This window comes from Cladophialophora psammophila, assembly GCF_000585535.1.
Source record: "Cladophialophora psammophila CBS 110553 chromosome Unknown aczJe-supercont1.8, whole genome shotgun sequence".
Taxonomy (NCBI): domain Eukaryota; kingdom Fungi; phylum Ascomycota; class Eurotiomycetes; order Chaetothyriales; family Herpotrichiellaceae; genus Cladophialophora; species Cladophialophora psammophila.
Window position 1 is genome coordinate 1,121,287 of NW_006912929.1, and position 25,441 is coordinate 1,146,727.

General features: G+C 53.2%; 10 protein-coding genes across 10 annotated transcripts; 6 read left to right on the forward strand and 4 right to left on the reverse strand.

Annotated features, from left to right (window-relative positions):
- Positions 1-113: 113 nt before the first annotated feature.
- On the reverse strand, positions 114-1,156 carry A1O5_06044 (uncharacterized protein; the record flags this gene model as incomplete). The annotated part of the gene is made up of 4 exons (XM_007746640.1): positions 114-544; positions 604-689; positions 740-750; positions 803-1,156. 4 exons carry the CDS (start codon positions 1,154-1,156, stop codon positions 114-116), a joined length of 882 nt encoding a protein of 293 aa, XP_007744830.1.
- Positions 1,157-1,445: 289 nt separating this feature from the next.
- A1O5_06045 (S-methyl-5-thioribose-1-phosphate isomerase) lies at positions 1,446-2,695 on the forward strand (the record flags this gene model as incomplete). Its single annotated transcript, XM_007746641.1, has 2 exons — positions 1,446-2,008; positions 2,071-2,695. The coding sequence occupies 2 exons, from the start codon at positions 1,446-1,448 to the stop codon at positions 2,693-2,695; spliced, it is 1,188 nt and encodes a 395-aa protein (XP_007744831.1).
- A 235-nt stretch (positions 2,696-2,930) lies between these two features.
- On the reverse strand, positions 2,931-3,328 carry A1O5_06046 (uncharacterized protein; the record flags this gene model as incomplete). Its single annotated transcript, XM_007746642.1, has 3 exons — positions 2,931-3,069; positions 3,126-3,145; positions 3,224-3,328. 3 exons carry the CDS (start codon positions 3,326-3,328, stop codon positions 2,931-2,933), a joined length of 264 nt encoding a protein of 87 aa, XP_007744832.1.
- Positions 3,329-7,043: 3,715 nt separating this feature from the next.
- On the forward strand, positions 7,044-8,827 carry A1O5_06047 (uncharacterized protein; the record flags this gene model as incomplete). The annotated part of the gene is made up of 3 exons (XM_007746643.1): positions 7,044-7,159; positions 7,217-7,250; positions 7,307-8,827. 3 exons carry the CDS (start codon positions 7,044-7,046, stop codon positions 8,825-8,827), a joined length of 1,671 nt encoding a protein of 556 aa, XP_007744833.1.
- A 1,860-nt stretch (positions 8,828-10,687) lies between these two features.
- Positions 10,688-12,052, forward strand: A1O5_06048 (aspergillopepsin I; the record flags this gene model as incomplete). The annotated part of the gene is made up of 4 exons (XM_007746644.1): positions 10,688-11,007; positions 11,064-11,347; positions 11,397-11,861; positions 11,922-12,052. The coding sequence occupies 4 exons, from the start codon at positions 10,688-10,690 to the stop codon at positions 12,050-12,052; spliced, it is 1,200 nt and encodes a 399-aa protein (XP_007744834.1).
- A 496-nt stretch (positions 12,053-12,548) lies between these two features.
- On the forward strand, positions 12,549-14,070 carry A1O5_06049 (uncharacterized protein; the record flags this gene model as incomplete). The annotated part of the gene is made up of 2 exons (XM_007746645.1): positions 12,549-12,991; positions 13,041-14,070. The coding sequence occupies 2 exons, from the start codon at positions 12,549-12,551 to the stop codon at positions 14,068-14,070; spliced, it is 1,473 nt and encodes a 490-aa protein (XP_007744835.1).
- A 1,217-nt stretch (positions 14,071-15,287) lies between these two features.
- A1O5_06050 (uncharacterized protein) lies at positions 15,288-15,874 on the forward strand (the record flags this gene model as incomplete). The annotated part of the gene is made up of 2 exons (XM_007746646.1): positions 15,288-15,488; positions 15,758-15,874. 2 exons carry the CDS (start codon positions 15,288-15,290, stop codon positions 15,872-15,874), a joined length of 318 nt encoding a protein of 105 aa, XP_007744836.1.
- A 312-nt stretch (positions 15,875-16,186) lies between these two features.
- On the reverse strand, positions 16,187-16,753 carry A1O5_06051 (uncharacterized protein; the record flags this gene model as incomplete). Its single annotated transcript, XM_007746647.1, has 1 exon — positions 16,187-16,753. The coding sequence occupies one exon, from the start codon at positions 16,751-16,753 to the stop codon at positions 16,187-16,189; it is 567 nt and encodes a 188-aa protein (XP_007744837.1).
- A 691-nt stretch (positions 16,754-17,444) lies between these two features.
- Positions 17,445-21,464, forward strand: A1O5_06052 (uncharacterized protein; the record flags this gene model as incomplete). The annotated part of the gene is made up of 1 exon (XM_007746648.1): positions 17,445-21,464. The coding sequence occupies one exon, from the start codon at positions 17,445-17,447 to the stop codon at positions 21,462-21,464; it is 4,020 nt and encodes a 1,339-aa protein (XP_007744838.1).
- A 1,130-nt stretch (positions 21,465-22,594) lies between these two features.
- A1O5_06053 (uncharacterized protein) lies at positions 22,595-24,686 on the reverse strand (the record flags this gene model as incomplete). Its single annotated transcript, XM_007746649.1, has 4 exons — positions 22,595-23,495; positions 23,555-23,944; positions 24,003-24,219; positions 24,317-24,686. The coding sequence occupies 4 exons, from the start codon at positions 24,684-24,686 to the stop codon at positions 22,595-22,597; spliced, it is 1,878 nt and encodes a 625-aa protein (XP_007744839.1).
- Positions 24,687-25,441: the final 755 nt, after the last annotated feature.

Consider the following 25,441-nt stretch of genomic DNA (forward strand, 5'->3'; position numbering starts at 1 on the left):
ACAGTTCGGTTGCAGAGGCCCGTACCGGACGGAGCCCTCGAAGAAACATTGGGGGAAGGTATCGCCGAGGCCAGAAGGCAACACCGACATATTGTATTTGCTATCGACAAAATTTAGCCACTGCTCTTGAGCGGCTCAGCAGGGATTTTGCTCGTCCAGAAGAATACAGTCCGGCCGTGGACGGCCACCAAACCGTCTTCGTTGATTTCGGTCCCTTCCGACTTCAGACTCTCATCGAATGTTTTTCTTACCGTGTCCAGTTCTTCACCCTCCAATATCGCGAGCTGACTCAACGTCCTCAGCCTGGCCCAGAGTTCTTCCTTTGACAGCCACGATTGGAACTCTACACTGCCCTCGCCCAAGGGCAACTCGAACAGTGGATTGGCGAAATGCACGCTCAAGGGATTGCTCGCAGTCTGGTCCTCGAACACTTGTCGCCACTTTTCGTGTCGGAAGCGTGGCGAGCCGTCCTCGAACGTCCAGATCACGTCGCGCATGGCCTGCTCCCAACCACGATGGATGTTCCATGATTTTGGCGAATTATCTGTGTTAATGGCTGGTGAGCTCAATGCCCCATCTCCATCATTGGGGAACGAGGCATACAATCGTCAATATTCCAAATCATTCCAAACACGCCCGCTGGCCGCAGAGTCCGAGCAATCTCTTTCAGTGCGTCCATGTTGGCAAACCTTGATGAAGGCCATCAGTTAATGATTCGTTGTGCAATGTTCAGGCATACCAATGGAACGACTACGGGGCAGATCAGATTAATTCGGCCCTGTCAAGCACCGCCTACACTCACTTGTGACGCTATGATGCAAGCAAGAGCCTCGTCGGCGATGTCAGGCATACTATCGGCCCTTCCTTTCAAAACCTGCACGCGAGGCAGACTCTTCTGCTCCAGTTGCGACCGCATACCATCGTGAGGCTCCACGGCAACGATGTCGTATTCTTCGGGTCTTCGTGCCAGAGTCTCTGTGAATTTCCCCGTCCCAGCTGCGAGGTCTGCAATCTTTGCTCCCTTTACTCCGGCTACTTCACAGGCCTGGAGGAGCCGTTGGACCGCTTCGTCTGGATATGATGGGCGATGAGCATCATAAGCTGCGGCTGGAGCGAAGCCACTCTGGGCTGGCTCGGCAATTTCTGACCCTTTCATGCTCGAACGCCGTGAAGGAAGGCAGAGGACAATTCCAAACGGACTCTCGGCCTGGTCCAAAGTTTTCAGACACCTGCCAGCGGTTCTGGCACGTGGCGACGTGAGTGTTCGCGGTGAGGGGTAACCAGTCATCTCAGCCCCGCAATGGCGCGAGGTGAAAAAAGGTTGGCGGCGGCAAGAGATGAAAAGTAATTCAATAAAGAGAAAAAGACATCGACAGACCTTAGCCTACGAGGTATTACAGGCCCAAACCTCGACTCTTCACTCGTCTTCCAGCCTGCCCTCAGCCATGGTGCTGCAGGCTATCCAATATGAACCTGCTTCGGCCGATTCGCCCCCGTCGTTGCACATTCTCGATCAGCTAGTCTTACCGCATCGGACGACCTATGTCCCGGTCAGAAACTGCGAAGAAGCTCATGCTGCCATCAGGCAGATGAAAGTCCGTGGCGCGCCTGCAATTGCTATTGTGGCCTCTCTGGCTCTTGCTGTCGAAGTGGGAGCCCAAATGAAAACGGGGAATTTACCAGCAGCGCCTGAGGATGTGAAGGACAGCATAAACCAGCGTCTGGACTTTCTGAAGACGAGCAGGCCGACGGCGGTAAACCTGGGGGATGCAGTGGGCAAGCTCAAGATTGTGATCAAGAAGGCGGCACTGCAGCCCGGAGCGTCCGCGGAGTCTGTTGCTCGGGCTTATATTGCTGCAGCAGAACGGATGTTGGTGGATGATGTGTCTGACAACAGAGCAATTGGGGAATATGGCGCCCGTTGGATTGAAGAAAACACCACGGCTGGAAGGAAAAGGAAAGCAGACAGAACTCGGGAGGTTGCAATTCTGACACATTGCAATACTGGGTAAGGAGGACAGGAAACACGGCCGTCCGACAAAGATTTCCGGGGAGCTGACGTCTGTACAGTTCTTTGGCAACCGCAGGTTATGGCACGGCGCTTGGTGTCATCAGATCTCTGAGGGCCGCTGACATGCTTACCCGCGCATACTGTTCAGAGACTCGGCCGTACAACCAAGGTTCCCGATTGACAGCTTATGAACTTGTCCACGACGAGATCCCGGCCACGCTCATAACAGATTCGATGGCTTGTGCACTCATGGAAAGAGAAGGAGATCATCTGGCTGCCGTCGTCGTCGGAGCCGATCGAGTCGCGGCAAACGGTGACACGGCCAACAAAATCGGGACATACTCTCTTGCTGTACTTGCCCGCCACCACGGGGTGAAATTCTTGGTTGCTGCCCCTAGGACAACCATTGATCGAGACACGGCTTCGGGCAAGGACATTGTCATTGAGGAAAGAGCGCCGGAAGAGGTAACAAGGATCAAAGGCCCCAGAGTCACAGCGGATGGAAAGCTACTTCTGGACGAAGGTTCAGAGATGGTGAGCACCGCTGCCGTTGGAATTGACGTATGGAATCCTGCTTTTGATGTGACCCCAGCAGAGCTCGTCGATGGGGTCATCACCGAAGTCGGAGTCGTCGAGAAGGTAGACGGAAAGTTCAACTTCAGTGCCATTTTTCCTCAGCTCTGAGTTGGCAAGAGTTATCGGGTTTCACACGGCTCTTGAACCTGGGTCTTAAAGTAACCACCACATCTATTTGTATAGGTCAAGGGGAGGAACGGAAAATCCGAATGCAGGAAATGAAGCGACCTGCATTGGCGCTGGCGAACGAAGTTGCAGGTACCGATTGGCCCCCATATCTCCGAACATGTGACAGTCGGGATATGCCCACGTGTCTTACAGGGAGGAGTAAGCTGCAAGTAGGCTACTTCAACTCGGAAGTGTTTGATGCTGGGTTTCGCGGATGGGATTGAGCAAGCTCCTCGAAGCTGGCCAAGAGCTGGTCAAGATGTTTGTGGATGCCATCGAGCTTGGCCTCGAGCGCTGAAGCCGTTTTTTCCGCCCTATGTAATGGTCAAAAAGTACCGACATGTGACGCGGGTGTTTGGAGCATATGTACTGTGCAACCTCTTCAAAAGCCTTTTCTCCCATTAGTGGTGATCGAATAGTCAGCGGAACAAGCAGAATCGCATCAGGCTCGACAGCCACTTTTCATACCTTTGCCATCTCCGAGGTCAACAGTTGAGGGTTGTCAATGTCCAGGAGATTGTCTGATTGGGCCCGCTCATCCGCTCTGTGGGAGGCAGACCTTCGTTGCGCCATTTCGGATAGGCCGGGTGATGGTGTGGTTGTCAAAGATCAACTCCAAATATTCGGTTGTCGGTGACAGCCCCGACTCCTGAGACAGAGAGGGTCAAGGGTCGCGCGAGTGGGAGTCCGTATTGTTTCGGAAGGGCTTAAACAAGGCGGGGTGGTTGGTGCTGAGGGTGTTGAGGGTGCTGAGCAGGAGGAGCCATGGAAGAGTGTAGATGGCGATGGAAGATGGGTTGCGTCAGGCAGCATGAGGATGGCGGGAGGAAGAAATGAGTTTTGCGAAGCGAGAGCAAAAAAGCGGGCCAAGGAATTTGGGCCCCAGCGCAGTTTCTTATCGATAACGCCCAGCTGGCTGCATCCGGACTAGTGCCATGTACCGAGTACGAGGTACTGGGCACAGGCCACGCGATGAAGAGACTCGGCCAATATTTACCCACATGGCCCCACGCTTCTCTTCCTCCTCTCTACCTCCCCTTGCTCCCCTACAAAGTAGGCACTTACCTAGTTCTTTGGAGTGAGCTTTAGTGTGCACAGGGCGGTACCGCAGGCATATTTTATCCAATTTATTCACGAGGTTCCCCTACATGTGAAAATCCCCGACCAATGACGCCCCGTTGCCACGAGCCGAACAACTCTACACGATCTACTCGGTATCTACCTATATTCTAGTCGCCCTCGGCCGCGCTGAAAGTCATCATCGGGTTATCCATGATCGAGAGAACTAAAATCAAAGGGGAGACCCAGCCGGCTCAAATGGGGCAGGTTCTGATTCGACTTCCGGAAGGCGAACCCAAGGTCTTTGTCATGGACATGTAACCCATTTCTACACTGGTCTTCTGCGAAATGGCCCATCAAGGGCCCAATCAGCGATCCATCTGGACTAATCCGGGATTCCCCATCTTCCCATCTTCCGTAAGTTTTCCTGAAAGAATTTCATGTTTTATTCACTCCAGACCCCTGATCCGATATTGCGATGCAAAGGGAGGGACTCGAGCCAAGGGCAGAGTCTCCACGGTATGTCGTGTCGAACCACGGTCGCTTCCAAACTTAAATGACGCCGCGCTTATTGACGCTGCCGAGTCCCGGGGTTTGGGTCCACGTTTGATATCGGCATCATCATGAATCATGCGTAGTAAGTGCGGAATTCGACAGGCACAGCCATCACAAAATGGGTGGGTGGTGGCACAGCGCTGGTTAGGGACTGTCAACGCCTACTCCAGTGGTATACCTATGTATAATCTATTCTAGCTACAAGCACATTTTCTAAACTCGTTTTCGGCACCGGATATCCGCCCGATCATCACTGAATCTCGTCATCAAAGCCCCCGGTTAGACGCAGGCGACCCGCTACCCCTCAGCTGCAGGGCCAGACGAAGAACTGCTCCAGGGACCGCGAGCCACCAAGCTTGTCAGTTGTCAGGCCCAAGAGGCATCAAAACAGGAATTCAACCCCGTGTTCAGCACCAATGCACCAACCGTGCAAACCCGGGAGCAAAATATTCAGTATTTTGCCACGGGAATTGGGACGTGGGGTCCTGGGCAATGCCGAAGCGTTGGCTGAGATCCAGGCTAGGCTTAGGTCCACCGAGGCTGGCAGCGCGAATCGAGCATTTGCTGGTTCATCTCATCAAACTGAGACCTCATCCCCGGTCGCTGCCGATGGGGAATTTGGTACCCAGATCGCACTTTTCCACTACAATCGGGTTTTATAGACAGCCTGTGTGTGAACCTGCATCCACCCATGGGTTGCATCGTCTCTGGCTTCCTGGAAGCGTTCCCGTTGTGTCACGGACCCTTCATGGATGGGTGAAGAGGACCTCCCAGCCTTTGCTCTCTATAATCAACTTAAACTGAACACCAGATCGACCGGCTGCATTCCTCTCACGTTCATCAAGCCTCCGCTTCTGTGCAGGTCGTCGATCCTCAGTCGACCTTATTGGCGCCAGGTTTGCAAAATCCGTTTGCGGGAGCCGATTCATCTACTACCAAAGAGCCTTATATCCCATCAAAATATCGACCCACGAACCACCTGTTCCAGGACCAGGGCTTCGGGAGCAACCAACGGCCATGACCCCTGACCATTTGAAGGCGGTGAGCCAACAACAATAACCCCTTCAAGAATCTGCTGCAGTTGAAATAATCGACCGGGAAGCAAGATGACACCTGTGACGATGAAGTTGTATCCTGGTACATTGAACAAGCACTGTACCATGGCCCGGAGAACCCAGTCCTTTGATATATGGCCCTCTTTTTATATATGTTTAATGCGATAGAGTCGTAGGAGTTGGATATCTGGTCTAGCGTCGACAGCCCTCCAACCCACACCTTCAAGAAGCCACAGATGTATCATCTCCAGATGGAGGTGACACCTGGTGTTGTCATCAGGCATTACCATTTGGTGGTCCACGCAGGTACATGATGCGTGTAGACGAATACCTCCCCACAACACTGCTCAATCGAGCTGTTGTTGGTTGGCTCGCGGGGAGTGGGCGGGCGACGAGGCCACTAGGCTACACACCAAAGCTAAAGTACCACCCTCGCATCCCCTCTGGAGAGCTCTTACAGCTCGGTTACGGGTAACGGAGCTAGAGGAGAGAGGCTGCGAGCTGCGCAAACCTTCGATGAGCAGCTCCCAATATCATCCCTTCCACCACGGCCCAATTTTCCCTTATTCCTGCGTCGCTAGTCAGCGAATGGCGGCACAGCACACGGACGCTTCCCTCGTTGCATCATCTGATTCTCTGTTCTCCACGGCCTCACACACAGCGAAATTTTTACTTGGCTTCTTTTCAACACGCATCACTCCTTATCCAGATCAATGAACAGCCTATAGATTGGTTTGTCGGGCCTCTTTCCGCCTATTCTCCTTTCTATCCGTACACTGGCGCCAGTCGCCTCGTTTTTCCTTGTCAGGTCATATCACTAGGTATTGGCGGGGGTTTCCTCTCTCGTGAGTCTATTTCGGTCGCTCGGTTCATCGCCTTCTACCTCAGAAAAGGCCATCTTGGGAGACGCGTGGTGTGCCACCTTGCCGCCATCGGAAACACATTTTTCCCTGTCGAAGATCTGAATATCCATTTTGAGCTCTTGTGAGTCCGAGCTCGATCCCGAATTGGAGCCTCATAGCCCGGTTTCCTGTCACCAGGGTCTAGCAGCTATCCATCTCGTCTTGCTTTGACCCCACTAGATGCCACCGGACACTGTGTGGTATCTGAGGCAGATCATTCAAGACCCTGAATGACTTGACCCCAATCGTTGCCATCGCTCTCTCGGCCATCGACCCTTAGTCGACCAGGTCTGGGGAGGATCGGTCCCTGCTTGAGGAGCATCTTTCTCGAATCTGCGTTGGAACCAAAGCTGCACAGAAAACCCAGAAAAAAAAAGAAATAAAAAATCGACTTCCGTGCAATATCAAACGCCATAACTGCCATCAAACCCCCATCCGTGGTCAGAGATCTCGCCAAGGCCTTTATTTATTCTATACTCGTCTGACCGTTGAGAAGTACCACCCCAATCCTATTCGAGCGGGTTGCCACTCCCTCTACGGTTGAGATCGACGTCCCTGCTACGAAAATTCCACATGAGAAACGAGTCAGCGTGTACCGCGATTCATCGTACAGCTTGCGAGGCGTATCGCCCTGATTGACTCGTCTCGTCGATTGAGCACCTGCTCGCCTGGACTCCGCAATAACCTTGGTGTCAATGAAATACTACCAGTGCGTGAATGACCGATCTCGCGCCCCATCTCGAGCGCCTTGGCCTTGAGCAGTATCTCGACGCTTTCATCGGCGAAGGATTCGACACCTGGGAGACTTTGACAGATATTCAAGAGAGTGACTTGTGAGTTTGTCAATCCTACATAATACTGCCAAACTGAGCATGCTTACTCCATTCTAGTGACGCTCTCAATGTCAAACTCGGCCATCGCAGGGTGAGTCTGTGGGTGATCTTTCCCTGGTGAAAAATCTTACTGACGTCGGCATCAAGAAGCTTCAGCGGGCAATCGCTGAATATCGAGGCATCTCTTACGAACGCCTGTTTGGTTCTCCCGCTCAGGAGGGGCTCTCAGAAAGCGGCAGAGGGTTTGAGACTTCCACAGGGCCCCCGTCGGGTCCTGAACGGCCTTCTGGACCCCCTCCTGAGACAAAGCGAAAGTACAGGCGTCATCCTAAACCGGACGAAAATGCTCCCGAACGTCCCCCTTCTGCCTACGTGATATTTTCGAACAAAGTGAGGGAGGAGGTCAAAGAGCAGAACCTCTCCTTTACCCAAATAGCCAAGCTTGTCGGCGACCGATGGCAAAAGTTGGATCCTTCGGGCAAAGAGCCTTTCGAAGCTCAGGCAAGCACCGCCAAAGAGAAATACAACATCCAGCTATCAGCATATCGCAAGACCGAGGAGTACAGAGACTATATGGCCTATCTTTCAGAGTTTAAAGCCAGGCACGGACAGTCATCGGAAGCAAAGAGGCCCAAGCTGGAGCAGGAATCCAGCGGCAGCATCATCTCTACGAAATCACTGGAAGGCCACCCCGAAGGAACGACGCAGGCGTCAGGTCATTTCCGAGGGGGCTCGATCGGCTCTTCTGCATCTTCGCCATTTATCGGCGGGACAATTCATTCCAGCAGTTCGGGATCGGCGATGCAACAGCGACCGCAACTACCCTCATCTCGAAGCGGGACGCCTCCCTCGGTGCAGCAGGGTCGAGAGTATTTCCGGCCTGGCCTGCTCTCAAGTCAGAGTTCTGTCTCTGATGAGTCTTCCACGGTCAGGAGTGAAGTTCCTGATCCACTAATACGGGCAGCGGGTCTGTCGTTGGGAGCAGGCTCAGGTACGCCCCCTCTACCGGCCCTGCCACCAAGTGCATCGTCAGTAGAGTCTACAGGGTCGCCTGACCCCCTTGCAAGATCAAGATTGTCGTATTTCGTACAGCAGCAACAACAGCAGCAACAGCAACCACAAGCACCGCTCACGATTCCTCCTCCGCCGCCCGCCTTCGGGGGTGTCCCGCCCGGACCGAGCCCTCTACTCTACCAGCCCACCTTGCCCTCGCCGACAATGCAAGAATCGTCGTGGAGAAATCGTCCACCGGACTTTCGAGGTTACCAGGAGACACCCAGGGGTGCCCACGCCTCCATACACCTCCCGAGCCCAGGCAGAGAACAGTTGAGTCCGACTCAGTTGCCGCCGATCTTGTCCCACGATCGACCTCCCGACTTCCCTCCAGGCCCGGGACCGAGAACTCTACCGCTTCCTCCTCGAACAGGCTCGATAGGTACCACTACGCTACTGCATCTCGGCCGCGCAATGGACCAACCTCGACCCTTGGCGACTGAACCTCTACAGATCCGCCCCTCAGGGCGCGATGAGGGTCGGCCCAGCCTCAATCGATCAGAGAGCGATGCAGCTAACACGTTGGCCGGACTCGCGACAGGGGTCTCCCGCTCTGACGCCACCAAGCCTCGCACCCACCCGCCTCTACCACGCCCGCCACGGCGATCTCCATAGGCAGCTGGTATTCTGCTTTCGGGCGCACCTATATCGAATGTACGGGTCCAGGCGACCTATAAACAGTCACGTGCATCAAGATTTGCTGAGGAGTCCGGAGTATTCTGGGGGACATTATGCAGCATTTACAATCCAACATGGTTATGATCAAGAGAAAATCTAAACGAACATCTGATATATCCATCTCATCTCGGCGTCAAGAATTTGCTCTATTTGCCTGTCGGATACTCATTATTCATCGTTGCTCGGGCCATGAGATTATTCTTTTTGCCAGACCGGGCCATGTCACCCTCATCAAACGTGAGAGGATCGAGCATGCGACTTCAGCTGTGGCATTTCGGCGGCCGCCGATGGGCTTTGCTCTCTCATAGGAGGGGGTGCGCCTGTCCATCTCGAGCGCAATCTTGTTCAAAACATCTACCCCACCGCCGTATAATGTGTCGAGAAGAGACTCAAGGGAGTACAGAAGTACATAACGTGCACTAGAAGGTAGACATGATACGCTGGAACCGCAGAAGACGGCAGGTAGTGTACTTGGTAGAATGAAGTTGGATGGATGGAGGTCTAAGGGTATTGCCCGATTGAGCCGCGTCCGGTTTGATCTGCGCCAAGATTACCAAGGATCCCCATCGCCGTGTCGAGTTGCATTGAGAAGCGACACGGTCATTGGACGTTGGCAAGGGAGGAGGCTCTGGTGGGCTTTGCGTGGAGAAGCAAGCTCATCTAGATTCTGCAAGGCGGGAGTGGGACTCGGAGGAGGCGCAAGGGCGTTCGTTTAGCAGCGGCGCCAGCGGCTTTTCATCTTAGCGGAGGACGAATGGAGATGCAAGATACGCAAGAGCAGGAAGACTACCCGGTAGTAGTAGCCAGGAACTATCAGGACTGGAGCAGAGTGAGCAGCGAGCAGGAAGGAAGCTTGAGATGTTGGTTCAAGGTGGTTTGCCGGATGCTGCGTCTGTCGAGCAGGACACGGCGGTCACGCAGTGCTAGCGCAGTTTTGCGCAGTGGTAGCGCAGTTGGGCGCCAAGCCAATCAGAGGCAGCGATGACACTTTCTTCTTCCAACCTCATTTTAATTTCAAGCTTCTTCAAGATTCCCATCAGACAATCAGACACGCCGGACGCGCCAGACACGCTGGCTTCATCTTACTCCCCTCTACTCGGTACTGCTCTGCTGCTCTGATGCTCTGCGGCCCCAAGAACAGGAATCCGGATTTGCTTCTGCTCAAACTGCCCATTTCCCATGCATGCTCTGGAGAGTCTCCATGTTTCACGTCCCTCGCTCTCAATCTCAATCTCCTCGCCGGCGCTAGACTAACACAGTATCATTATCGACTCCTTCCACAGCCTGCTGTGATGACTTGCAGGCCAATCGAGCCGCTCGACAGCCTCTTCTTGGCAGATTGGGACCGTCGAAGCTTGGATGCGGTGCTTGATATGCTCGGTGACCTTCTCGAATCAACGGTGGCGTTCAGCATGTGCTCTCCAGGATCTGGGCCTTGGCTATCTTTGTGACCTTCTCGAATCGTCCCTGCCTCCGTGGTGAACGTCCGTTCCGCAGTCCTTGCAATAATGACGATCCTCGATCCTCGTATGCTGGATCCAGAGTACCATTGCTATGTTTCTATCTCATGCTCTAGGCAGAATATACCATGAGCAAGGCAGTGGAATGGGATCCGCTTTGGGTTTGCGATGCCTGCTTTGTGACCTCCACACACAAGATATATAAACTCTCGTCGAGGGGCTCGTCTTGTACAGCGCTCTACCAACCCCCTTCCTTTCTTTCGACCAGCAAGACGTCCATTCATTTATCTGTTTCTCTTGAAACTTGTCCTTCTTTTCTTTTCATTTTCCATACAAGATGCTTTCTTTTACAGTTTTGCTGGCGGCATCCGCCTGGACGAGTGTCTCATTTGCGAAGCCCATTCCTGTTCCCCAGGTTGAAATCAAGACAGGTTTCACCCTTGTGCAAAGTGTTGCAAAGCCATTCCAGGCTGGTCCTGTGGTTTTGCAAAGGGCCTACCTCAAATACAACAGTTCCGTGCCCGCTGATGTCAAGGCCGCAGCAGCAGGTGGGACCGTCACTGCTACTCCTGAACAATATGACGCCGAATACCTCTGCCCTGTCAACATTGGAGGTCAAACGTTAAACCTCGATTTTGATACCGGGTCCTCAGATCTGTAAACAGCTCCCATTGCCTCTTGAGTTGGTGGTACCGGTGGCTAATCTTGTGCAGGTGGGTTTTCTCGTCCGAGCTGTCCAGCTCCGAGCAATCTGGACACAGCATCTACGATCCGTCCAAGTCCAGCACGGCCAAGGAGCTAAGCGGAGCCACCTGGAAAATATCCTATGGCGATGGATCGAGTGCGAGCGGGAACGTCTACACTGACACTGTCAATGTCGGTGGCACGACAGTCACCGGACAAGCTGTCGAACTTGCCCAACAGATCAGTTCACAGTTTCAACAAGACGCAAACAACGACGGTCTCCTCGGTCTGGCTTTCAGCTCCATCAACACGGGTCAGTGAGATGGCGAGCTATGCGACATTCGGTACTGACATATGTGTAGTCCAACCTCAGCAGCAAACCACCTTCTTCGACACTGCAATTTCTCAAGGCGTTCTTCAGCAGAACGTCTTCACGGCTGACTTGAAGAAAGGTGCCCCAGGATCCTACGACTTTGGCTTCATTGACAGCAGCAAATACACCGGTGACATCACCTATACACCTGTGGACAACTCTCAGGGCTTCTGGGAATTCACTGGTACAGGCTACCAGGTTGGCAACGGGAGATTCCAGTCTGCAAGCATTGATGCCATTGCTGACACCGGCACCACTCTCCTTCTCATGGATGATAACATTGTTTCGGCCTACTACAACCAAGTTGACGGCGCCCAGTACGACAATTCCCAGGGCGGCTATACTTTCCCGTGTTCTGCGAATCTCCCCGACTTCGCTGTCGGTGTTGGCAGCTATCACGCTGTCATTCCAGGATCATTCATGAATTTCGCTCCTACCTCCGCCGCTTCCTCTTGTAAGTGAATCCCCTGGGACAAAACGCTGGTTCAGAGAGCTGACAAATCCTCTGCTGCAGCTTGTTATGGTGGCCTTCAGAGCAACCAGGGCATTGGGATCTCTATCTATGGTGACATTTTCCTCAAGGCCGTCTTCGCTGTTTTTGACAACGATAACATGCAATTTGGCGTTGCGGCGAAGAACTTGTAAAGGGTGGATGATGGATGGTGGATTCTTCTAGAGTCTGGAGACTACGCTAATTATTCTTATCGCCTTGGGGGTTCTATTTACGAAGATTTCGAGGTACATTTAGATCTATCATGAATATACGGAGCCGTTATTGTACAAATCTGGTACCTGGCGAGGCTACCTATTACTAGTTATTTCGAGCATTTGATTTTATGCTTCGGTGGTTCGTGCTGGCAATGACGTCACCGGAGCCTCCGGATCTGGCAACTTGTCTGAGAGTCCAATCATGTCATGGCTGCGTAGCAGTCGCCTGAATGCCAAATGCTCGCACATTGTTTCTCGTACCTCGTCCTCGTCCTCATCCTCAGGTTCCTTTCTCTCGCTCTTGTGCCGACACGCGGACTGGTGCCGCCTACACATGTATTGATTGATGCTCCGGCGAGGCCACTCGGACTTTGCTTGGTTTCGTGAGCGCGCTCAGTCGCTTCAAAGCGACCCACCCTCCGCCTACACTGAGATGGCCTCTACTGCAGTGGAGGGACAGACCCCGAACCCGGAGCCGTCCCAGCCAGAAGAACGTGCTGAGCACAACCTCCCTCCAAGATCCTACGCAGATGCCGTCAGTAATGGCCCACAAGAGAATGACCAGATCGAAGGCCGCACTGGAGTCGGGTCTGATGCAAAGGAACACGCTGCAGTTAATGGCTCTGCCCAGCCTCCACCTCGGACGGTCAATGGCCAAATCCGGAAACAGCTAGATGAAGAGAAGGTCGTTTATGAGGAGCATGTGAATCATGCCGGAGAGATTTTGACAAGCATCAAGCCCAGTGCCAGATATGACGACTCTCTCAAGCACAACGGAAAGACTGCGCCGCGAGAGAAGAAACAGAATCGACCGCCCAAGAGGCAAGATGAACTTGCAAGTGGCCGAAGAGCTGGCGCTGGTTGGGAAACTTCTGCGTACGCACCTTTTCGACGCCTGTTATTGTGGCTAACAGTCTTGCAACAGGATCCGGTGGGCACCTCTCAATGTGCCCTTGCGGCGGAGGCTTCAAACTCTAGTCGTGCTGTGGCACACTACCACCATTCCCCTGTTTCTCTCCATATTCTTCCTCCTCTGCGCAATCCCCCTTACCTGGCCCCTCCTGATCCCCTATCTCATCTACACCCTCGTCATCAGTGAAGAAGCCACCAACGGCACCCTTTCCCGAAGATCACAATGGATGCGCGGTTCGAAATTCTGGTCCCTGTTCGCATCCTACTTCCCTGCTCGCTTACATCGCACCATCGAGCTTGAACCTACGAGGAAATACATTTTTGGATACCATCCGCACGGGATTATTTCGCATGGTGCATTTGCCGCCTTTGCCACTGAGGCCTTGGGATTTTCAGACCTGTACCCCGGCATCACGAATACCTTGTTGACGCTGGACACGAATTTCCGAGTTCCGTTTTATCGAGACTATGCCTTGGCCATGGGCTTGGCGTCTGTATCACGCGAATCCATCGAAAACATCCTGTGTAAAGGAGGACTCAATGGTGAAGGCATGGGTCGGGCGGTCACCATTGTTATAGGGGGAGCTCGCGAATCTCTCGGTGCCAAGCCTCACTCGCTGCGCCTCGTCCTGAAAAGCAGAAAGGGCTTCATCAAATTAGCAATACGCACAGGGGCCGACCTTGTCCCCGTCCTGGCCTTTGGCGAAAACGAACTCTACGATGTGATTGACAGTGTCCAACACCCGTGGATCCACAAATCCCAAATGCTTATCAAAAAGTTGATGGGCTTCACCGTCCCGTTGTTCCATGCAAGAGGAATCTTCAACTATGACGTGGGATTGCTGCCATACCGGAGGGCAGTTAACGTCGTGGTGGGGCGACCGATACGGGTCGTGCAGCAGGGGACCAAGGACAATAACGTTGATGACAAGTATTTGGATCAGGTGCACAAGGAGTATGTGGCAGAGTTGGTCAGGTTGTGGGATGGGTACAAGGACCTCTTTGCACAGGATCGACACGGTGAGTTGGAGATTGTAGATTAGAAATGAAGACGAGGGAAGAGCATTGCGTTGATGAGCAACATGAAGAGAAAGAAGTGTGACGGCGAGCACTGATTCTCCGTCTTGACACCTATTGGTTGTGCCTTGAGTAACGAATCTTGTATCTTGTATCTTGTATTTTTATCATTACATAGGCCGAAAACGTCAAAAAGACTCATGGGGAGATGTCGTTCTGGTGAGTGAATGACCGTGCATGTACAAAATTTCACTAGCTGTAGGAGGAACAATACATACACACATACATACATACATACGTACAGAATTGGGTTAGGTCAGGTTGTGTATATCTATCTGTCTCCTCAGCGGCGTCGACGTCGCCGTCGTGTCGGATGAACCATGGTCCCGGCGTCTGGCTCGTGCTGGCGGTGGCTGTGGTTGTGGATGTGGTTGTGAAAATGAGGTGTGTTGAAACCACGTCGTAGGTCGGCGGGTCGCAAAAAACACTATAGTGAGTTAGTTTGCCTACGCGTCTGCAGCACCATCGTACCTTAAGTAGGTGCCTTTAGCGCATCGACGGGATTGTGACATGGACAAAATGAGGGAGGGGTGTGTTGAAACCAGACAGGTGGTAGGTCGTCGGGATCGTGGAAATGACCGAGTTTGCCAGCTTCAGCACGATCTTGCTTTCTTGCTTTTACGGGAGGGCACGCCAGTACACCGACGTCCGAGACTGGTGAGAATGAGGTGTGTTCTCAGGACTGTGAAGGTGGTCGTCGGACCGCGAAAAATACCAAAGTCAGTTGCTTGGTTGTCCGTCTTCAGCGCTGTTACTCTTCTTGGGAATTCATCCTCCGACGGCATCGAGAGAGTGAGGTGAGTTGAACAATGAACTAGGTCGGCGGGTGGCGAACGTAACCGAGTTGCCCGTCTTCAGCGCTCTTGCATGCTTTTCTCCAAAGGCCTGTTATATACCTAGGTAGGTAGTGCTAGTATTTCTTGCTTGCTACCTACTACCTCCTTGTTTGGTACCTACCTAGCTCCCAGCACGACGACGGACGACGCTAACTTTTCTCCCACGCCTCGCCTTTCCAGCTCTGAGATCCCATCACCCACAAACCCCTGGACTTGAACTGGGCCGCGACGCAACGCAACGCACGCGTGTCCCTACTGGCCTCTCCATTTCTCACACGCTTCGCCGCTTCACCTGAGGTCTCTTCACTGCGAGGCGAACCACACCACCCAACCACCACCGCTGAGCAATGTCTTCAAAACGACGCGGCGCGTTGAGGAACTCAGCTGCGCCGCCGGCGCTGGCGAGGGTCAGCAGCAGGAGACAAGAAGACAGTGGGGAGGAAGAAGGAGGAGGAGGAGGTTCTGAGATGGAGGTCGAGGTCGACGACGACGGTACGAGTCGGTTAAGGCGGAACGAGGAGAATTTGAAGAAGAGCATGGCTATCGATGTGAGTTCATGAGTTGTGAGGGATTCTCGCCGGCGTTAGGACAAGGGCCCTTCTGGTTTCTTTCCCTCTTTTCTTTACGTCTTGCTCTGATCCCATCCATGGGTACCTGCCACCTGTTTCTCTTACATGCACCTTTATTACCAGCCTCTCACTGCCGATATGTCACACCCGGCTTCCAATTCCACCTCGGTACCGATATCTCTCGCTTCCAACCTGCGGCAAACAACGATGGGGTTGTGCTGCAGGCATATTGACTCCGCGTCCTCTAGGTTGGCCTCCGCAAGGGACAAAGACAAAAACGTCTGGAGAAGGAGTTTGAAAGTCAGTTCCGAGAGCTCGAGGCTCAAATTGACGAGAGGGTGGAGAAGTATCAGCAAGACGGGTGAGTCTCTTGGGGAACTTGCCTCTCCTTTTTCGGGTTGTTACAATCAGCTCTGACGGACTCGGCTTCATGCCCACAGGAGGCGCATCCAAGACGATTTCGTGGCCAGACTGCTCGCCTTGATTGAGAGGAAGGCAGAGGTTGAGAAGGGAATCATCCAAGCAGTCCAAGACCTCGCCACGGCGCATGAGATGATCAAGGAAGAGCTACAAGCCATTCTAGAAGGACGGTCGGCGGATGTCCGTGAGGCTATGAATGGCTTGCAAGAAGCCCAGGAGAAGGCGAGTGCGAGGCCGAACTGAGAAGACCTTCCTCGTCATGTCTCCTCCAAGGCAAACAAGACCTTGACGAAGAGACTACACCCTCGACAACCGACATAAACCTCTCCTTGTTGCGCCTCCTTCTCGAGATCCGAGTCGGTCACAATATAGCCTTGGTCGTCACCACAGCGGCAGCTCTTGGACCAGACAGTCTGAACCTCGTCATATTTGAGGTCTTCGAGATCATAGACCTCTACTCCAATGTGTGTGCCCTTCTCATCACCCTCACCCTTCCAGCCAAAGTTGACGCCGCGATCCAAGGTACGATCATATTCTGCGCGCTTCGCTGAGTCGGATAGGACCTCGTACGCAACAACGATGTCGTCAATAGAGTAGATGGGTATTGGTGTTGAGGCACCACTGTTCCGCAGGCGTTTCAGGGAGGCATCCTTGGTGGTACCGGGAGCTTTGTCTGGGTGATGTATGAGTAATGCGCGCCGGTATGCAGCCTTGACATCGTCCTTTGACAGATGACGAGACTGTTCAGGACGGCAAGACAGGTGGAGGACATCGTAGTGCGTATGTGTTTGTGTTGCTGCTGGTTTTGCACCTGCGCTGGACATCAAGGATCTGGAACAGAAATGGCCGGTTGATCAATTTGTGATGAGAAAATATTCGGTACTGCGCGTACTGGGTACTTAGAATTCCTTGCAGTTCCCCGCAACGCCACTCGGGCCATTGGCGGGCGATCATCATCCTGTTGTTTGTCATTCCCCCTTCCGTGACTCTCGATTCTCCTCCTTGTTTTCTCGGTTCTGCCTCACCGTTTGCTGACAATGCAGCAGGGCCGCAAAACAGAACCAGCATCAAGGCCAGGTTCTGCTGGCAGATCATCCGTCGTCTTGAACCCTTTGGCAGGGTGGAGCGTCCTTTGGACCAGCTGTTTGGGTTCGCTTACTGAAGTCGGTGTTGCTTGCTGGCCTCTGCCGCGTGGAGTTCGACGTCATTGTCTGCTCTGCTTCCTTCGTTTTCCCTTTTACCTGGTGCCGCCAATGCCTTGATTCAAAGTTTGTCGTGACAGCTGCGGGAGAGAGATGATGTGAATATTTTACTTACAAAGCCTCTTGGCCCTGACTCTGTGTCGTTTTATTCTTCTTAGGTGCTGAGACTGGTTCTCACTACATCTTGCCCGTCACCTTCAGGTAGGCAAGGTTCTTTTCATTTGTTTCGTGATCATCGACCAGAGCTCTCTCCCTCTCCGTCCCCCCCCCCTCTCTCTGTGTGCCTATGTGTATTGTCTGTTATGGGCAAAACATGTCTTCTGCCGACGACTTCGACCCAGACTCCCAGCGCAGAACCTACCAAGGCCCTCACTCTGCCCGCCATCCCATCCCTACAATCCAGAAATACAGGGCCGAGCGGAATGAGTTGAACAACCAGCAGCAACAGGCTGAAGACGCCCAGCGTGACGAGACGGACGATTCCTCCGTCAAAAGAGCATACCATGCCGCCAAGGGCATCCTCAAGGGCGAGGATGAAGATCCCAAGTCGACTCACGACCCCTACAGGACCCAAAATCGGAATGTTCAGATCGCAGGGGAGGCAAGAGGAAGAGAAGAGCAAGAAAAGGAACATCATGGAGAAGAAGACGGCCAGGATGTACTAGAACAACAACAACAAGAAGAAGAAGGTCAAGAGGATACCAAGACAGATGAACCAGGTCAATCGGCTACCGAGGCTGTTGCAGGCCACCATGACCCTCGACAGAAGAGAAAGGACATGAAACACAAGAAGCGCAGCGATGGCGGCAGAGAAGCTACAGACCCCGTCACCCACTTGCCCATCATCATTCGAGACTCGACCCGCAAGGATCTCAAGTCCGCCGAAGAGAACGTCCCCGCGGCCGGAACTGATTTCAGAACTAAAACTGGACCCTGTGGTGCCAGGAAATCGAGCCAAGAACTCGACCAGGAGCGCGACGAGGTTCAGCATAGTCTACACAGTATGCAGAGGTTGTTCCCGCCCCCAAAGTTTGACGACTTGAAAAATGAATTGGCCAGGACGTATGAGCGTGCCATCACGATAGGCCTAGTGAGCGTGCTGGGGCTGGTACTGCTGGCAGAGGCCGGTGCTCGGGTGTGGGGTGTGAGTCTCTACGAAAATGGGTCGGGCTTGCAATCGAGGCTCTCCGCCGCCGCCTTCATCTTCATACCAGGCGCCATTGCAGCCTGTGTAATAGTCGCGGTCAGAGATTGGCTCGGTAAGAAAGTGGACGCAATCTGTAAGGACGAGGTTTGGGATGCCGCGCGCCAGGAAGAGCTCCACACAACTCAAGCTGAAGACATGACCCCAGAATCGGTCGCTTGGTTAAACAATCTCTTGTCCGCCGTCTGGCCTCTTATCAATCCGGACCTGTTCACGTCTATATCTGATATGTTAGAGGATGTCATGCAGGCGTCTCTCCCCAAAGTGGTGCGGATGGTCAGCGTCGATGATCTGGGCCAGGGGAGCGAAGCATTTCGCATTCTAGGGATCAACTGGCTGCCCACAGGTGCCGCGAGTCGATCTGTAGGCGCGGGTGGGAAATTGAAGAAAGCTGGGGACGAAGAGAGCAGTGATCGGACGGCGTCTGGGCAGGGACAGATGGAGAATGGCGCCGAAGACGAGGATAAAAGCAAGCCTGCTGACAGTGATGAAAACGACGAGCAAAAGGAACAGGACCAGCAAGCAATCCGTGAGGGCATGGAGGCCGAACAGGGCGACTTTGTCAACATGGAGCTCGCATTTGCCTATCGAGCCCGATCATCCGGCAAATCCCTGCAAGCGAAAGCGAAGAACGCCCATCTCTACCTCAAATTCTACCTGCCGGGAGGCATCGCTCTCCCAGTCTGGGTGGAGTTGCGCGGGATTATTGGCACGATGCGGCTTCGACTACAACTCACCCCTGATCCTCCATTCTTCAGCCTGTGCACCATGACGTTTATGGGACAGCCGCAGGCGGACCTGTCCTGCGTGCCGTTATCCCGCCACGCACTCAACGTGATGGATGTGCCGCTTATCTCATCATTTGTCCAGTCTTCGATCGACGCTGCGTTGGCGGAGTATGTGGCGCCCAAGAGTCTGACATTGGATCTCAAAGACATGCTTGTTGGCGATGATTTCAAGAAAGACACAGTCGCTCGAGGGGTCGTCATGATCTTCATCAAGTCCGCCCAGGGTTTCAAGGAAGGCGACGGTGGCGTTGGCCCATTCAAGGGCGCGAGCGACGCGTACATGACGGTTTCTTGGGGCAAGTTTGGCAAACCTGCTGCCTCAACGAGGATTATTGTTGGGGATCAAGAACCGAACTGGTCAGAGTGGGCGCACATTTTGGTCACGCCTGAAGAGCTCAATGCGGATGAGAAGCTTCGGCTTCAGCTCTGGGATTCCGACAAATATACTGCAGACGATGACCTTGGTCGCGTGGAGGTTGATCTCCGCGAATTGATGCATAGCTCCGAGACGAAGAACAGGATGTGTGATCGTGAAGATCGGTTCATGGGTTCAGAACCAGAAGAGGAGATGCCCGGCACGCTTCAGTGGCGGGTGGGGTATTTCGCCAAAACCAAGATCACAGGGGAGCAACTTGCGAAACAGACTGCCGATCCAAATATCCGGACAACAGAGGACCTGAGGAAGGAAGTCAGCGAGACGGCAGAGCGTAAGTTACGGGAGGCCACTGCGCATGACGAAAGCAAGGAAATCAAGCAACAGAAAGAAGAAGACTACAAGGAGCGCGAAGACGCCTTGATTATTTCCAGCCCTCCGCCAGACGACAACGTCAGCGGTATATTCAGCATTCAAATCCACAACATCACCGGGCTGGAGGTGGAATCTCTGCAGAAGAGAGCGAAAAGCACGAGCAACGATGACCGCGAAGACGAGGCAGAGCAAAATGAGGACCTACCAAGTAGCTACGCGACCATTATCCTCAACCATCAAAAGATATATCGCACGAGAACCAAGCCGAAGAACTCGAAGCCTTTTTTCAATGCTGGCACGGAGCGGTTCGTCCCTGACTGGAAGACTGCAGAAGTCATGATTTCCGTCCGCGACGATCGTGAAAGGGAAGATGACGCGCTGCTGGGAATGATTTACCTCCCCTTGCGAAGAGTCTTTGAGGAAAGGAGCCAGGTCATGCAGACGTATCCGCTTGTTGGTGGCATTGGGTACGGTCGTGCGCGCATCAGCATGGTTTGGCGTAGTGTGGAAGTGAAACTCCCAAAAGAATTGCTCGGCTGGAACTTTGGCACCTTGGAGATCAAATGCCCCGTCAGATCAAAGGGGGCAAGGGTAAACACGGATGAAGAGAAATCATTCGGTCAACATCGCATCAAATTAAGAACCAACCTGATGAGAGCTAAGATGTACCCCACTGGCTCAGGTGACGATGTGGAATGGAAACCCAAAGGCGACAAAGAATCCGTCTTCCTCGCGGTTCGCAACCGCTATTCAAGCCCCTTGATCATCGAATGCCGCAAATCTCGCCTTGGTCCAGACTCCACCCCTGCCTTGGGAGTCTTCTGGCTCAAAGACATTCCAGACGACGAAGAGAGAACCATTGCCGTCAAGCTTTGGAAGGGTGACAAAGAGGCTGCACACCGCGCGACCACGAGCTACGGCTATTCGGGGTTGGAGGCGAATGAGCAACCGCTTGGAGAAATCGAGCTCACTGTCAAGTTTTGGAGAGGGCTCAGTGGGTATCATAAGAGTTACGCGAATAAGGCTCGCAATGGGGACATACGGCAGGTGATGGAGGTATTGGACACAGCAAATGATGAAGGGCAGGTAGATCAATATGAAGGTGAATATAAGGGGAAAGGAGAGATCGACGAAGATGAAAACAGTGACAATAGTACAGACGACGAAGACCAGAAGTCAAGCGAAATAGACAGATCTCGCCGCAAACTCCGCACGCACGCCAACGACGACTCGTCGGCCTCGGACTCGGACTCTGGCACAACGTCTTCCACTTCCAACCCCTTGTTGAACGGCCCCGCGCGACTCGTCTCAAAGCCTCTCAGTGCAGTCAGCTCCACAGCTGCCAATCTCTTAGACGTCAACGGACGTAATGACCCCGACGACGGCTCGAGAGGGCTGAGGGCGCAGGTGAGGGACTACAAGGACCACCACCGGGAGCTACATAGGAAGCACAGGGGGGTCATGCAGTGGAGGGGGGCGCGGACGATGGACTGGATGGTCGGCAAGGTGAAGAGAATGGAGGGACGAGTGGAGAGAGTGTTTGACAGGGACAAGGACGGCAGAGGGGGCGAGGGTGTTGAGACGGAGGTATGATATGATATCCTGGAAACGTTGCGTTCTCGATGCTAGAGCAAAAAAAACAGAAAAGGACAATTCCTTCTTCAGTTCGGTGGGTGATGTAGGACGAAAAGCAAATATCTACATCTTGGGACCAGAGAAAGAGCCACATATATAATACCTATTATTTTAATGGGACTTTTGCGGCCACGCCTCCAGGAAAGCATACACAAGCAACCAGCCTGGACAGACAGGTGTATTAGGGAAGGGAGGAGAGGAGAGGCAACCGTTTTCTTCTCTCCTCTCCTCTCCTGTCCTGTCCTGTCCTGTGCGTTTCGGTCGTCGGTCAGTCGCTCAATCGATCAGTAGGCAATTACATGTTGGAAATATGGCCAAGCGAAAAAGCGTGATATGATGATATCAAACAACAATAAAAACGGGGGCCGAGCAACAACACAACACAAACACATGCAATACAACCAGCATGACCAGGCGGGACCCATCGTGATTCGTGAGGTCTTCGTCTTCTCCTTCTCCTTCCGCGATGAGCACCTCGTAAATAACACGTACCACAAAAAAATCACCGGGGGCCTGGTCCGAGTATATTACCATCAGCCTCCCGAGTCTCTAAGAGTTCCCCCCTCTCTTGGTGTATATATCCCTCAGCATCTGGGATCTCAAACATGTATATAAATGAAATGAGGAGATCTCGGTATTATGCTATACACTTGCTCCTCTCTCTCCCTCTCTCTCTGTTTCAACACGGATTTACGATAGCCAGGCAGACTTGCCAAGTTTCACTCTTGAAATAAAAGCTGGAAACTGAAAAGAACTGGATTGGGTTGGAGTGAATGCTGAGCTATTAGGTCCTGACGGGATTGCATTGAGACTGGAAATTGAAATGGTGAGTGTGGGAGCAGTGTGGCGTGGTGTGGTGGCATGGACGGATGAGCTGGGGAAGCATACCCCGTATTGCATAGACAGAAGTCGGTCACCAACGCGTATTATATGTATACATATATTTTTTTTCATAGCTTTGCACACGTTCTTATATATCCTTCCATATACTGGCACATTTACTTGTAAACACTGGCACATCTTGCTCACATACATGGTCTATATTTTGACATGAATACGCACCGAGAGACGAGAAGATCCCTAACTAGCTAGCCCATCGTGCGAAGCCGCTGTGTGGTGTCACATGCCTCCTCCCAAAACGCTCCGCCTAGACCATCACACTCAGGTCCGTCGAACCAGAGGAAGCGGCAACACATGTCCCGCACAACAGTCCACAAGGCCCGCGACTCTCCCTCTGTCCTGTCCTCCATGGATGGATTTGGATTGTCGTAACTCCGATCTCGACTTCTGCTGCCCCTGCTGGCCGAGTCCATCAGTGCCAGATTCGTGGTTTTCGTCCTGGCTTGCCTGATCATCTCGGCGAACCATGGCCTCAGGCTGGTGTCTTTGGCGACTATCCCTCCTAGGACAGTGCTCCAAAGCAACAATTTCGGATGTGTGGTCCACAGGTCCATCACAGTGCAGTCGTCCAACACCAGCATGAGCTGCTGTGTTAATTTACCATGGATGCCTGCGACGGTGGGTACGGGGAAGAGCACTAGAAGCGTGTATGCCATTGTCGATAGACGGACAAGGTTGTACAAGGAGTGTAGTGGAGAGCAGAGTGTGGTCATGTTCGAGCTGCTGCTGTCATGCCGATGTGCAGCATTAGGGCAGAGGTCTGGAAGCGGGGGAGTTAAGGGGAGGGAGAGGAGGTCGTGCGTCATGAAGTTTCTCGCCCAGATTATTCGGTTGAGAGATGGTGCTGAAGGGTGTCTGGATAGATATGCGTCAAGCCCGATAGTGATCAGGCGAGCGTTGTGAACAACATCCATCAAGGGACCAAAACCGGCGATGTCCCCAAGATCTTGGAAACCACTTGTCAAATTCTGGAGAGATGGGGCCAGAAGGGTGGACGGCTCAGGCCATGTCGACATAATCAAGCTTGTTGGCGCCAGCAGTGGGAAGGCCGGTACGCGCATATCCTGGAAAGAATAGAAGATGTCGGCCCTGTTTACCGTCAATTTATGGCCAACTGCGAGAGAGGCGGTCGTAGGGGATTGACATACAGCGCAAGGGCGTTCGCCAGCCCGGGCATCTTCACAGTATGGAGACCTCCTTTCTGATACACCAAGTGACAAATGGCTTTCAAATGTGCCGTTTCTTTTTGCATGCGGCCATAATACTGAAAACTCTGGACCGACTGTAGTGCGCTCAGATTCTCTTCTTGCGAGGGTGGATCTAGTTGCTCGCCGGACCCATGGGACGCCAGCGTGATGATGGCAAGAAGAAGTTCGTCAGAGGCTGGGCCTTGGAGCTCTTGGATCTCGCGATTCAGCTCCCTAATGGCCTGAGTCTTGTATGACAAACGTAATGCTCGATTACGGCCGGGGGCATCTGCTTCGCCCTGAAGATAGGCATTATGAGTTGCGCCTCTGCTTGTCTTTAGTATCGAAGAGCTGCGAAGAGCTGTATGGGGAAGCACGGAAAACTCGACAGGGCAGGGAGATTGCTTACGCGAAGATAATCGACCAGAATGCGGCGGGAGATTGCATGGCACATGCCAACAGGGCCGTTTTGATAGTTCCCTCGGAGAGCGTGGTTCTGGAGGAGCTCATTATTCTCCATCGCTTTGAAGCGGCTGCTGCTGAGGTCAGAGAAGCATTCACAGCTTCCGGTGCCAGAGGATAGTGCGCTAGACAGAGGGAAATGCCCGATTCAAGATTTGAGCGACCTGAAACACTTAATGAGGGATCTCCCGCAACGTCTCAAGACGACCATGTCTGAGAAGGGAGGGTTGAATGCGGAGGCGAATATATATAGAGGCTTACCATAATCCAGGATGTCGAGAGCATACGAAGGCACACCACTGGGAACACAGGCATTGAAGGGATCAGGTTTTCCAGTGCCAACGTCGAACACAGCGAACGTTCTGTTGCAGTCCTCGTCGGTTGGAAAGCTTTTGTTTCGAAGTAAAAGCGGTCGAGAAGAAGCACCAGGCTGAGGATCTGCACTGGAGCTGCGTGCATGGCGGTTATGTATGGCGGTTAGTTTAGCAACACGTTCAAGCTTGGCTTTTCGATGGTATTCGCGGGCAGCATGTTTCTGCTGAGATATTGCAGATTCGTCTGAAGGCGGCTTTTTCGACTTGGAATGAGGCCTGTAGGGCACGAAGAAGACGTTGGTGCCTCCGGCAGCCATGGTGGTGTCGGCATTTGCAGATCAGGACCGTAGCACATCTTAAGAAGCGCAGGTACGTCTTTAAGCAAGAAGGTCCCTACCTCGCTCTCGATAAGAGAAGAATCATACAAGAATTCCTCAAGGCCCAACCAAGGGCAACGCAGAGGCACCCCGAGTGACCATAGGCTGTATCCCTCTAGCATATGCACGCCGATTCAGCTCGAGATTGGGGGTGCGTCATGCTGCAGCCCTAAGCGAAGTCGGGCGGGTGAAAAAGCTTTGCAGCTCATCCAACGGCCTGGAGCGGCTGAAGGTAGGGAGGTGCAGGGGCCAGGAGGGCATCATGGACGGCTAGGGCAGGAAGTGGACGGTGCGGGTTGGCGGGATGGACATTGGTGTGTGTGAGAGAGAGAGAGCAAGAGGAAGTATGAAGAAACGAGGAAATGCGCAGTGCTGATTCGGTGAAAAGAAATCCCGGGCCGCGCTGGGCTGAGCGAGTGAGGCGCTACTTGTGGACGTCGAGGCGGGGCTGAAGGCAATAACAAACCAACCTGCAGTTACGCAGCAGGGAACTAAACACGAGAGCAAATCACTCTCCCCCGAACGCTTGACCCGTATTGTGCTGACCTGATCGCTTCTATTGTTGAAGTCTGAGCACTTTCCCTGATCGGAAACCGATTGTCTGGTGCCGTGACCGCCTCGCGACTTCAACTGGAGCCTCGTCCACGCAATCGCCTCCCTCTCCTCTCTCCGCCTGCTTCTGACCTGAAGCTTCT